Source organism: Centruroides vittatus, unplaced genomic scaffold (genome assembly GCF_030686945.1).
Source record: "Centruroides vittatus isolate TY-2023 unplaced genomic scaffold, ASM3068694v2 scaffold_861, whole genome shotgun sequence".
NCBI classification, from domain to species: Eukaryota; Metazoa; Arthropoda; class Arachnida; order Scorpiones; family Buthidae; genus Centruroides; species Centruroides vittatus.
The window spans coordinates 7,793,759-7,808,566 of NW_027122718.1; the positions used below are offsets into that span (position 1 = coordinate 7,793,759).

A 14,808-nucleotide genomic window follows, 5' to 3' on the forward strand; every position below is an offset into this window, starting at 1 on the left:
GCAAGGAAACAGTGGGACACACATTCTAACCTAACCTAACCTAACCTATTCTAATAATTTGGTTGCTAATAATTATGGTAATTTATTAGAATAGGTTAGGTTAGGTTAGAATGTGTGTCCCATTGTTTCCTTGCTGGAATTAGAGACGAGCCGCCATCTTGGCTACCTAAGGTAACATTAACCGAATTGAAAGCAGAGACTCAAATTAAAGTGGATTTCTAAAGAATTATAGTATAAGATTGTACTATAAGAAAATCTAATAATAGAAGAAGAAATATATATATATATGTTTCGAATATGGCAATTTAATTTCCTTTCTTATATTACTTCACGTTAATTATAATAGTAGTATATAAATAGGTTAAAAGCACACTTTATGCTTCACTTAAACAATATAAGAAGATGACCTTTTAACTTCATTCGACTCGACACGGATCGAGAGAATGTTAAAGGAAGATTGTACTGAATAGACGTAAATCTAATCAACTAAACATTAAAAAATAATAATAATAATAAAGTCTAAAAATGTTACTTAATTACAGTCTAAAAGGCGCATTTATCATAGAAGAATAATGTCAACGTTTGTTTCCATAATCTATTACCTAACCTGTTTATATGGGACACACTTGTACAATAATATAAGGGAAAATAAAATTACGATATGAAGTACTCTCGATTTTTTTTTTTTTTTTTTTTTACATTAACAATTTGAATCTTGTTAAACAATGATAACGTATTGTTTGGCAAACAGATATTACTGCGATTTACTCTGACATGTAATGATAGATATTATTGTAATTTATTTTGATAAAATTATGACAGTATACGCAATATTATTCGCCGAATCATCGGCATTTATATTTATATTGCATGTTTATTTCGAAGAAGATTCGAAGAAGATACAAAAAAATGAATATATATCAATTCATTGTACGTCGTTCGTGTGTTTGTGACAAGTTTGGGAATCGTAACGTTACGAAACAGCTATTATACATATGTAATAGTCACTGGTTTACTACAGAGAATTAAATATAGACCCTTTTTGAAGTTATATATTATATTTATAAATATTACAAAAGCTTAGATTTTTTTAAAATAATTTAATATTAAAATCAAAAAATAGTCTAGACTGTAGAAAATTTACGTACGTTTAGCGTTATAGTGTTAAAAAAAAACAATAAAGTCCTTGTCCTATATTGTGAATTTAAATCATAATTTAAAATAAGAAAACTTAGAATAATGTAAAATTAAATATTTAAGGAATATTGTTAAAGTATATCTAACATATGTTTAATTTTTTGAAAAAAAAATCTGTGCTTTTGTACATGAAATTTAATTATGGAGAATCGCTTGAGACTTTGAAAAATTATTATAATAACTAGAATACGTTTTTAAAGTGATTCTAAATCATATATTTTTATGTTTATTCAATAAGTAATTTGTAAATTTAATGGGTTTATTGACAAACTAGTGGAAATAAACTGAACAAAATCAATCAAACTGGCATATCGAGTTCAAAATATCAATAAAATATATAAATGACTCTATTTTAAAAATCTGGCAACGTTGTTACTGGAATTACTCCGCATTCTTTATTTGTTTTCATCCCTAATAATTGCTACCATTATCTTTATGTCTTCAGATTGGTTCGGGAGATATCGAGGATTGGGGCCATAGCTCTCGAACCAATGGTCGGATTTTCCTGAAAATTTCTAGAAACATTTCCCTTTAATACATTAACCTCCCTGCAAAATATCAAACATTTTCGATAAAAGGAATAGGAGTTATTAAGCTTCGATGTGGGTAAAAAAAATCGTGCCCCCACCCATCCACACAAACAGAAAATAAAACTAACTTCTTTTTTGCATTTCTCGACGTTTAAGTACAGTCTTAAAATATAAAATAAAATACTAATCACTACTTAATAACTTTAATCCATATAAAATGTTAAACGTAATTATATTTAGAAACGACAACATTCCATTCGTAATTGCCAAGGTTGTTTTCTATAAAACCTTATACAATTAATTATTTGCTGTACAAATGTTTGTAATCAACAACCCACTGACATGTTAGTTACTTTATGAATGTATTACCGTTTATTTGTAAAAAAAAAATATCATTGACACGTTTGTTACGAAGGTCTTACATCGATATGGTCGATCGATGATGCGAGGAATATCGAAAATGCTTTATTTGTTTACAGTTGATATGTAGAATAAATGGAATATTTATGTAATGCGCCATTTTCGATTGAGAATTTGTTAGAATTTAACGAAGGAAATGGGCCAAAAATACTATTCTGGAAACTGCTGATCAAATTAAAGTTAATTAGAATATTTTATGACACTTTGTATTAAGTATGTAAATAAAGTAAAGCTTGTTTTAAAAAATACGGAAATAATTTTAGAATTTATAGCCAAATTTTATACTTAATTTCAAATAGAATTGCGAGTATCAATAATCGTAATTACAATCTTATAGTTACTTTCTGGGAATTGTATTAAGAAAAAAAAACATGCTCTGACGTTTTCGGTAACAGGTATCAAGTTTTAGAAGTTTCAAGATCAAAAATAAGAAAAAAAAAAGAGCGTAAAAATTCTTATATTAAGTCGTTCAAAGTACTCATATGAATACGAACATCAGAATTTTCTAAAACCTGTTTTGCAGTCGTTCGATTTCCGAAGATGGAACGTTTAAGTATGAAGTGCTAAATAGAATAATGAGACTAAATTAAACCGATTCATCATTAATCGTGGCCTCCGACCCCTAATTTTTCGTCTATGCAACTCCATTCTCGAGATTAACGAAGGACAGATGGACGGACGACAGTAGAATTCATCTTATAGGTCTACAATTTCAAAAATTGCAGTATATAAAGTTACACATTATCAATGGATAAATATAGATTCAATAAAGAAACTGTAAGAAAATAACTGACAGGAGCGTACGAACAAACACAAACACACACAAGCATAAATACATAAACAAACAAATATGTCAAAACAAAAACATTCTTATATACTACTAAATTTATCATACACAAACTAGGCTATACGTAGGCATACTCCTAATTAATATATATAAATTTTACATAAATAAATAATCTTATTTTAGTTTTATAAACTGATAGAATCACAGTGGCGTAGCGAACATAACTGGCGCCCGGTGCATGACACTTTATTGGCCCCCCCTCCCCCTCCAGAAACACATATAGTTTGTCTTGGAGACCATTTGGGTGCCCCTCTGCGAGTGGCGTAGCGAAGGGGGTGCACGTGCACCCCCCTCGCTACGCCACTGTAGAATCATTGACTATATGAATACATTTCGGATTATTTTCACAAAAAATCCTCAATTACGAAATTGTGGAATTTTCGACTTACAATAATTATGAAATTAAAGTTTCGAGTCCGTAATACGAACGTATTTTTTATTACACAAGACGAAGGAAGTCGAAAATAACCTTTGACTTCCTTCATCTTGTGTAATATTAAAACAGTGCCGAAATATGTTGCGTACGAAGAAGAGAATATCGTATCCTATTTCTTTTTTTTTTTTTAAATCTATAATACAATATTCTCAGTTCATGAACAGTTTGCCTTAAAGTACGAATAAATAAAACAAAAATTAATCATTTCATAATTTTTAGAACGGAACTTTTACGTTTATTTGATCTTTAGAAGTATATATTCATTAATAAATCGAGTTCACAGTACTAAATAATTAACGACTCTTACAAAATTATAATAAACAAAAGTAAAATACATTTAACCTGTGTTACGTAATTAAACGAAAGTGAAATTAAAACCAGTCTAAATTATCTTTCAATGATTAAAAAGAAATGAAAGGAATTTGAGGTACTCCCCCTTTACTTTTTTAAAATCTTGCAATATCTTAATAGAAATCCTGCAATATTTTTCTTTTCTTTTAATTTAAACTACAAAAGTTCATTGGCTTAAAAGACAGATATTGATTTTATTATTATTATTATTATTATTATTATTTCAAGGCTTTATTACATTATTTTTCTAGAATTGCGTGTAAACAAAATGTAATTTACAGTTTATATGTGTAACATAGTATAAGCATTCAACTTACCTGGAAAGGTTAAAGTATTTTTTAAATTAAAACTAATAAACGTATAAAATATATTAAAATTTCTGCTTTCTACTACAATTCTATTTCTATATAACCTGATATTAATATTTCCAATAAGAAAAATATATTTCTCACTACCCTACCTTGTTACATTGAAATAGGCCTATAAATTAAACACATACAATATATACATGTTTAATTTATGTATTCTTCACAACACACATACATACCATTAGAAGCATATTACAAACATATATATATATATATCGTTAATGTCCTTATAATCCTAATATATGTATATATTCTTAGAGGTATGTGTATAAATTGTCTATATGTATAACATGCCCCCTAATTATTAATTTATAGACATTTAAAAAACGATTGAACGAAACTATCAAGTAAAAAAGTATCGTTAGTTAAGCAATTAGTAAATTTCCACTTATTAAACAGGGAAATGTTTGCACTTATTTGTGAAATTGTATATTACTACTGTACACGGTATACAAGACCGGTTCTTTCGACATTTCTTCTTTCCCCTTTACTGGCCATCGTACAACATAACGATATATCATTACCGTTCTCTGGTGACCTCGTATAGAAAATCGAAGGTCAAAAAATCCGTTTCTCGAAACAATAATCAACATTATTCTAATATTAGCGCTATTATATTGTTAAAGCTATATATGGGGATAGAAAATTCTTCTATACTCGTTAATTAAGTAATAGATATTTATTATTAACATTATCAAATTTGTAGATTTTTCTATACATTTACAATTTAAATTTATTAGAAAAGACTTACAGAGAAGTGTGACAATTTTTTAAACGTATATAAGTATTTGTATTTGTATTGATAATTAAAAATATATGCATTTATGATTTTAATTCATAATAATGAATTTTTTTGTTTTCTAATCCAATATAAATGGCCATAAATTATCAACCATTTTTAAAGATATTTAACTTAATTTTTAATAAATAAACATTATTTTTTTAAATGCAATTTATTAAAATAACTTTTATTTAGAGGTTCAATGCTAAGATTTTCTAATTTTAATTTTTACAAATTTTCTTTTATTATAAAAAATATAATTAAATATAAATACATATATAAGCCTATATATTTTTTTTTATTTAAAATTATATTATTAAATGCATCTTATAATTTAATTAACTATTTTCTTTTATAATATTTAAATTAATAACAATTTATATTTTAAGTAAAAAATTATTTTTAATACTTTGTTTAATAATAATTTGTAGAATTAATAACTTAAAGAAAATTTTTTTTGCTTAAAATTATATCCTTTATCTCTTTTGGACATAAAAGAAATAATAATAAATTATTAATTAATATAATTATTAGTAATTTATTTATTTATTTTTTATAATTTCTTTTTCTATATTAATTAAATAATTTTAATTCATAAATTGAAAAAGTTGTATAGAATGAAAAATGTAATAAATAAATTTTGAACAGTAATTATAATTTAACATAATAATGTATCATTTAAAAATAATTAATTTTAATTAAATTACCATTCTTATATGCTACATAAATTAATTTAGTTTTCATAACTTCAATGGGCCATAGACCCGAATACTAATTTAAATATATAATATATTTAAATTACCAGCAAAATGAAGAATGAATTGCTTAAAATTCCGAGATATTTCTAATATTATCGGAATTTTGCTAAGCTGAAATGAAATCAGATTTAAACCGGAAAAACCGAAATTTAATTCCATAAATATGTGAAATTTAGTAAAAGTTTTCCTTCATCTCTTTCTTGGCATTTATCTTCTCAATATCTACTTTTTAACCCAGAATTTACTCTATTCTTCAATAGCAATTGCAGATTAAAATAATAATAATTAAAATTTGAAAAGAGGATGCCCATAAATTATATAACTCAGATGTAGGAGGATGTAAAATCAGATATTTACGCACGTAATGTTACGTACAACGTAGTGTACAAGGGGTAGAGATGTTTACAAAAACGTACAAACGTTACGTAATGTTTAAGGCCTTTAAATCGACCGGTGTTGTTTGTAAAATATGTAGGGATTGAGTTACCGGTTAATTTTTTTGTCAACTTTCTCAGATTTGGTTATAACTTAAGGGGATTAATCCTTATAAGTTACGAAATTTTGGGGGTGGATACGTGCGTTAGCATTACGAGCGTTATAAGGGGGTTTAGATGATAGATGAAAAGTATAAAAATAACGTTACATTATTAGTATTGTTATTGTTATTGTATAATATATTAAAGAGAGCTCTTAATATAAAAATTTAGTAACTAAAACTTGATAGTTTACAATAAATAATTCTAATAAATAAATAATTGTTTAATATTTTAATAAAAATGATTTATATCGTAAATTCAACAATTTATAATCGTTTAAAGGTAAGATGAATTGAAAGCGGATCATCAAGAAAATTAATGAATACATTATGTATGCCATCAACTTTTAAGTATATTCATTTATTTCAGGCCTGGCCAACATGCTTTTAAAAAAGTAAAACAAATACAAAATGAATAAGATTTTATTGTTATACCAAGAATACGTACTCGCACTTGCGCATTATAACAATGACACACGCAAATTTTCATTTATTTAATTGTTTTGGTATACACATAACCGGAAACAAAAGTTTTAATAGATAGACCTATATAATATCGCTTAGCGGGCCACATAATTTAACGTGACGGGCCGCCTGATTTATTTGTATGGTGATTTCTTATTCGATATGTTATTCTTAATGAAGAATAATTTACATTTTTGATCGTATCTGTATTTTAAATCTGGTAAGACATCCTTTTGCAATCTCGTAGGTCTGTGCTTTAAAAACCTCCGACTTAAGCGTCTCAAGTCTATCATTAAATGCCTTTAAAATATCAAATTATTTTGTGTTTGGAGCAAACAAGAAGAGTTTTTATTATCTTGAAATGGAGACCTTAGTCGAAGGATCGGCGTAAGTCAGATAAAATTCCTTCATAGCTTCTTTTTCCCTTAATTCTTCCCGTCACTCCAACGGACACTCGGCTGTAAGTAAACAGAATCTAGTACATTAACAGATAAGACAACAAATGAAGAATCGACATTTTAGTTTAAAGTTTAATTATTTTCGTTTCGATAATATTATCAAAGTACTGTATTTTTAGCAAAATAGGATCATGCAATTTTATTCTATCAGATTTCCTTAAAGTATATTATATTATAATGGAAAAATAATCTTTCTTAGTTAATAACTTATTTATTTTTAAATGTTTTTTTGGTAATGTAGTCAAAAATTTTCGATTGTATTTGAGCTTTTATCGTATCTTCACTCCAGTTTAATGTATTACTTTGAACTGATTTTAAATATTTTTAAAGATTAATTATAATTTATTTTCTAAATTTAATTCGTAAAAAACGGTTATAACAAGTACAGATTTTCTTTCCAAATAACTTCAAAAATAATTTAGTTATTTTTCAGATTTGTATAAAATTAGATAAAAGGAGAAAACGAATCTTATTAAATACTAAATTTTAATTTCCTAATGGTTTAATCTTCGTTAAATTTATTTTAATTATTTTATCGTTGATTTTTTTATTTTTTTATCTTTTAATCATAAATCGATAAGAATTATAGAAATAAATAAATAAATTTTATTATTATAATTTTTACGACTTTTAAAACGATACATTTATTTTATATTGTTATTTAAGATGAAATTTGGATCCCCGGAAATTTAAATAAGTTAATTATTTCTTTCCCTTGGCAATCTCATCCATAACAAAACGAAGCTATACACCTAGCGGAAATGGAAGGAACTAACCAACATTCGATTTTAGTTTAGTTCCTCGTCGAATATTTACAAAATAAGGCGATAATGTTTTTTTTTTATTTATTTATTTTCGAAAGTAATTTCTAATTTAATATTTATCACTAAATTTCGAAGAATAATTACTACAAAACGACAAAGATAAACTCAATTCGATTACGTATAATAAAATTATTATTATTAACATTTAAATATATAAAAATATAAATATTTTTAAAAATCAATTATAAGAATTCTAAAATAAATTTTAATAACGAAAGTACTTTCGTAATAATTAAAATTTAACACTTACTATTAATTAAATAATCGCCATATAAATTTACTTATACAGTACTTATAATATTACAAAATTCTGTAGTGTTGTTGTTATTATTTTTTTAATAATTTACAAAAAAGTAAAATATAAAAAAGCAAACCATGTGATCGAAACAGATTAGTTTCTTTCTCCCGCCAAGAAAAACGTTCTCAGAAATCACGTGCCCTCATCCGGTGACGTCACGTCAACCTTTACTCTCGAGCGCAAAACCTATATAATGGAGATTTCGAAGCGTTCGGTAGTCGTTTGGTCGAAAAGAGATAATGTCAGAAGAGAAAAGCACAGATTCCAATAATTATCAATCGAACTGGATCGAAATGGATAAAAAAGATGATAATTTGAAGCCTCCTTCGAGATTTAAAGTAGCTAAAGTGGACTTTGACGTCGAGAATCAAGATCAGTCGGTAGCAGACGATCGTAACGAGGAGGGAACATATCAGCTTCAATTGACTCACAATTCCAATTATTCCAATTCGTACGACACTCACAATCTTAAAAGTTTAAGACAATATACGAGAGAAGCTCTACCTCGTTTAGATCATTACAGAAATATCCTTTCTATACACGCTCATATCAGCCGGCCCACTTTAGACGAATTACATTTGGGAAATGGCTCCATCGTCGGAGATCACAACTGGCAGAAGGTAAGTCCGTCCGTCCCTTATAAATCCAATCTTTTTTTTTAATTTATCATCGTACGAGATTTGTCTTTTCATTTTTATTCATTTTTAATAAGGGAAGTAAAACGTATGCATCTAGAATAATGGGAAGAAGAAGGTGGTGTCATTGAAGAATCTTTTCGGAGTAATTCATCGTCGTTCGAGCTATTGGCAAAAAAAAGGGTGTGTGGGGGGCTCCAGACCCCTTTTCGGAAAAACACTACGTGGAGCCCCATTATTCAAATTTGCCAGGGCCCCACGTGAAGTTATAACGCGCCACTAGTTCGAGCGAAGAGTGATGAATAGGGGTTTTTTTTCTTATTCTTTTTGAATTCGTTGCCGAGAAGATTGATCGAACGTTCTGTCGTTCGACCCGCAAAGATTCTAGCTTCTTCCCGTTATTCTAGAAATTTTCGACGAAAATACGGCATTATTTTTGACATTACGTTACTAAATCTGTAAATTTTCGTAGAAGAAACAGTATCAGAAAAATTATTAATTAATTTTTTTGTTATTTCTCGAAATCTTTTTGTTTTTTTTCTTTTATTTATTAAAATGTGTTTGTTGAGGAGATAATTAAAAATTGATTAAGTATTTAATGATTATTAAATGATTAATGTAAATGCGGATTGATGTGGAAGGTTGGTTTCGAGTGAATCTATCGCATGCTTGTTGGAATGTAAAAATCGATTGTAACAATGTTTATGGAGTTAGGAATTAAAAGATTTAATCCTGATCATTTGAAAAGCCGCAATACGTTTAAATACCTACTGACATTGCATTTTATGCCCTAATTGGAATTTTGCCAACGTTTTAGGAAGGCTTTCCCTTGGATAATTTTAATGTCAAGTGCATAGAATCTCACGCGGAGAACTAAACTATCGGAAATTTGCATAGAAATAATTGTTTTATTAAGTTTTGGTATTGATTATGAAACGCATTTCTTAATTTTGCAATGCATTGTATACCGCAAACACTTCCTTCCTTTTTTTAAAAAAAAAAAATGGAATACGGTAGTTTTAATTATAAAAAAAATACTTCAATCGATGTATTTTTAACGTAATTTAGTCGTTAAATAATATATTATTAAAGTTTTTAACACTTTAAGAATTTTTGTATATATAATTACAATTAAACAGAAATTTCTGTAGCAAAGAGAAATTAATTTTGCAGAATTACTTATTGCTGTCGACGGGAGAATTTTATTATATTCAGAACTCATTGTTGTATACCTAAATGTCCTGGCAGAATTCCATGCCGATTGATTTTCAGAAGAAATCGTAACAAATTAGTTTCCCCTTTCTTCAATGCTATACTTAAAAGTGTAATATGCTTTAAATATTCGGAGAAATTTCTATTCCTGTTGAGCCGGTTTTAACTTTTTTACTGAAGTCGATAGTGCGTTAACAGTTATTTATGCAATAAAATATCTATTACGGGAAATATTTCCGACATATGAAATAAAATGTTCGTATAACAGATGTTATACATATTTTATATAAAATTCTGTATATTAAAAAAATAATCTTTTTAAATTAAATCATGTAGAAATAATTCGGTGTCCTAGTTTTTAATTATTAACATTTACTACGCTATATAAAAAAATAAAATACAGCAAACTAGATGGCGACATTGGATACTATCCAATATCTGTAAAATCAGTATACTTTCATAAGTTTAGAAAAATACTTGGTGCTATAGAAACTAGACGTCGATACCTTTTTGAATTTTAGTTCGTTGTGGTTTTCTTTTCACGTGATATTTGAGATATTATGTGTGACATTATATTATTTTCCTAAACAAAACCTACATGTCTGTGCTTGTGTGTGTATACAGACATACATGAAACGATCTGAAAGATTTCAATCGCTGCTATCAATTTCTACTAAGGACAAATGCTTAAGATTTTTTTCCACGTAAACTATTAAGTTTTTAATCATTAAAATATAAACTGTTATAATAGTTTACATTTTTAATGAATAAGTTTATCAAAAATTTAATAGCATACAAGGCCTATTTTATCGATTATTTTGTTTTTATAATTTCTATTTCCTAGTTTTTGTACGATTTTTTTCCTTCAGAGTTTTCTATATACGAGACTTTTTTATTAAAATGTAATAAGGTGAAATATACTAAATGATAAGTTTTAAAATCTATTTATAATACAAATTAAAATCAAATAAGATAATGAATTATTCGTATATTTCTTAAAACGTTCTGATCGAACTTAATGGCACATTCAAACAATACACACGAACTATGCAGGAAAAACGTTATTCAATGTTTGTCACTTAGATATAATGTAATAGATAATATCTGTTAATCGTTAATTTTAAGGTAGAATGTTGCTAATAAAACTCTCTAATAAAATTCCTGTACAGGTAGAGAGGTTATTTTAGTTGTAACTTAACGTCGATTCTTTGATCGATATAGTCTAGTCTGAGATACATGATATCATTCTTGATTTCTTTATAAGTAATACTATAAGCTTACAATAATTTATCTAAAATTGTTAGTGATTTTTTAAAATTTTGATATCGAAACAGATTTTAAATGTATTGATTTTTCAAATTTTTAAAAAGATTTGAACCATTAATTAGCATAACTTTTTTTGTTCATATAACAATATACTGTTAGTATAAATCATCGCTTGATTTTTATATAATAATAGTGCCATAATTAATAAGTATCATGTCCTCAGAATAATTTTATTGCTGTGACGAACGTAATTCTGTTGTGAATTCTAATTAACGTATGTTTTTAGAAATTCTATATCAATTGTATATTATTTTAATTTAATATAAAAACAAAGTAATAGCTTATATTATAAAACAAGTAGCTTTTCTCTTTATTATGTGTTGTTAAATTATTTTTATCTATTTAATTTTTATTTTCAAAATTTAAAACAATTATTTTGGAGTATTTTTAATTGTTTTTTTTTCTATTTTTAATGATTGTAATAATGCATTGTACACGTCAACAACTATAAATTGTATGTAGTGAAAGTATTAGATTTTATTTATATCTTAATAAAATTAACTTTACCATTAAATTTAGTATTTTTATGTTTAAAATACAGAATTTGTTTAAAATCGTGTTTTTTTTTTAAAAGAATGAAGATAACAATTACTATATTTATTTTATAATGTAGTTTTTCTTCGAAAGTCATTACTCTAGTATATTTTTATATTTAAAAAAAAAAAATTTGAAATATTCCGAATAAAAATAGCTTATTTTTACGTTTACTAAATATAAATGATGACATATTCTGTAAAAATAACTAATTGTAGGTGTTATCTTATCAATGGAAGCAGACTAACGAATATCTTAACGTTATTAACGTAATTTCTATTATAGACATCATTCTCGATTTTAAAACTTGAATTTGTTTTAAATTCCTGTCGTTCGTTTATTGAATTTAATATCACAACAAAATAAGTTTTGAATTTCAAAAAAATTAAATAAAACCTTCTAATAATTATCGATTCTTTTAATGATAAAATTTTCATATTTAATATGTCCAAGATCGATTTTTTTCCAAAAAAAACAATAAAAATCTGCAATTTTTTTTTAAAATTTAAGTTTGTATTTATTACGGATTTAATGGCTAAAGTAAAATAAATAAATTAAAAAATATATTTTTTTTAAATCCAAGTTTAATACAGAATTGCAGTTTTGAAATTTGAATTTGTATTAAATTTTAATTTGGTATTTTGATTCTTTCAAATGCTTTGTTACAAAATAGCAATCTTATTTTCTGATTAATGTAAAATTTTACTCTGCTTTAAAGTTAAGTATTAATTTAATATTTGCAGGAGCATACATGCTTCTGGAAATTATATAAATTAATTTAGTATTATAGTAAAATATTAAATTGCTTCTGCAAATTTAATATTTGCAGAAGCATGTATGTTCCTTCAAATATTCTTACTTAATATAAAATGTTAGATAGTAGTTCAGGTATTTTTCGTAAATTTTTTATGTATTTATTTCTGTATCTAGTAAAAGAAATTTTTAATTCTTGAGAATAATTGAACATGAGCCGAAGATTTATATTTTTCATTCATTGTTACTTTATTATAACCTTGAAAAATTATAATATACTTAACTTAAATTCAAGTTAGCAGGCTCTTTTTCTTGTCCGAATGATTATTTGAAATAGTAGACTGTAACCTTATATCACTGAAACTAATTTAAATTCACCATCGACTTGTTTGAATTGTAAGATATTCAATAACCATTTTCAGTCTTAAGTTCAAGAGTTAATAATCAACAATTTGTTATCTAATATAGTTTGAAACTTATTTAAATTAAGACAATCATAATGTGCAGAAAACTTTAAAAATAATTTAAGGGAAAAAATTATTTTATATAAAATGGACGTGAATTAGTATTTGATGAAAAATTAGAAATTTGCTTTAGATTTTTTAATTAAAATGTTTCATTAAATAGATGTAGACTTTTTTTGTTAAACCAAAACTTTCACACGGAAGTAATTTTTATTTCCGCAACTTCACGATTCTGTCGTTAGTTGAGTTAGTTAAACATTGCAAACAACTTTTGTTGGATTTCTTATATATTTAATCTTCATAGATTAATGTTTTAGAGATCCAATAGATCATGAACACTTTATTCTTTCTTATGAATAATATAGTTTTATTAACTACTTGCTAAGTTTAACAAATTTTGTTTGTAAAAATTTTTACACTTAGGAAAATAATAAATTTTTTAAGTTATTCGTATGTAAGCCTTTTTAAATAGAATTAATCAGTATTTAGAAACAATAAATCGAAATTTTGATTTAAAAAAAATTCTTTTAATAAATGGCTATCAAAATCTTTAACTGTGGAACAATATTGTATTAGTGTCAAGAGAAGATTAATTCAATATGTATTGGAGATGAAGTAGCTGGCCCAAAAATAACTAAAATAAAATTAAATAAAACTCTCTTTAATTAAACCGTTGGAATGAAATTAATATGATCTTTGATGATCGTAAAAAATAACAATTTTGAGTTTTTTTGTGAATTTTTTGGTAAAATTAGAATTTATGACAACATTAAAAACATACTGAATATTAAACATTAACTTGTCAATCTATTCATCACTCAGAACAATTTTATAAAAGATGCATCTATCAACAATATCATATAAAATCTTATTGCAGTTAAATTACAATAATTTTTAATTTTAAAAATACATATTATCATTAATACTCAGTATAGCATTGTATTCCGCAGAAATCCTAGAAAGTCGAAAGAAACCTGGATCTATCTTGAAGCATTCAAGATTTACAGATACTTATATTCAGCTTTATTTATTTTTTATAAGATAACTAGCTGACCCGGCCACGCGTTGTTGTGGCTCAAAATGTATCTATTATAAATGTATAACACTTCCCCCGTGGGGGGAATTTCAAAAAATCCCTTCTTAGTGTGCATTCTCTTGACGTACCCTATTAAAACGCAATCAAAAACGCATCTAAAATAGTATAATAAAAGCAGAGTTCTTCACAGTAAGCCTTAATCCCGTCACTTTTCCCGCTGGGGAATATCGAAAAATCCCTTTTTAGTGTATATTCTGTTGACGTAACCTATTAAAACGCAATTAAAAACGCAAAAAACCGCATGTAAAATAGTATAATAGAAGCAGAGTTCTTCACGGTAAGCCTTAATCCCGTCCATCTCCCCCCCACTGGAGGGAATTTCGACATGTATATTATATAAAAACACGTGCGTATTCGAATGCAACGTTGTGTCAAAATTTCAAAGGAATCGGTAGGAACAAACGAACGTTATATTTTATTTATACTTATATTATACGTTATACTTATATTATACGTATTATACGTTATATTAAATATTTTATTTATATAGATAGATAGAAAATGATCTGCTTCAGTCCAT

General features: G+C 26.1%; 1 protein-coding gene and 1 long non-coding RNA gene across 3 annotated transcripts in view; one reads left to right on the forward strand and one right to left on the reverse strand.

Annotated features, from left to right (window-relative positions):
* Positions 1 to 8,504, reverse strand: part of LOC136990016 (uncharacterized) — a 39,643-nt gene extending 31,139 nt beyond the window's left edge. Inside the window, exon 1 of the long non-coding RNA XR_010882996.1 lies at positions 8,345 to 8,504. This is a non-coding gene — a long non-coding RNA (uncharacterized lncRNA). The remainder of the gene's footprint in view (positions 1 to 8,344) is intronic.
* The window catches only part of LOC136990015 (solute carrier family 12 member 2-like), an 80,746-nt gene continuing 74,328 nt past the window's right edge, over positions 8,391 to 14,808 (forward strand). The window contains exon 1 of one of the 2 annotated variants that reach the window (XM_067288336.1): positions 8,391 to 8,888. In XM_067288336.1, the coding sequence (XP_067144437.1) occupies positions 8,508 to 8,888 (381 nt within the window). In that variant the 5' untranslated portion in view covers positions 8,391 to 8,507. The remainder of the gene's footprint in view (positions 8,889 to 14,808) is intronic. The other variant, XM_067288337.1, reaches the window with a different exon arrangement.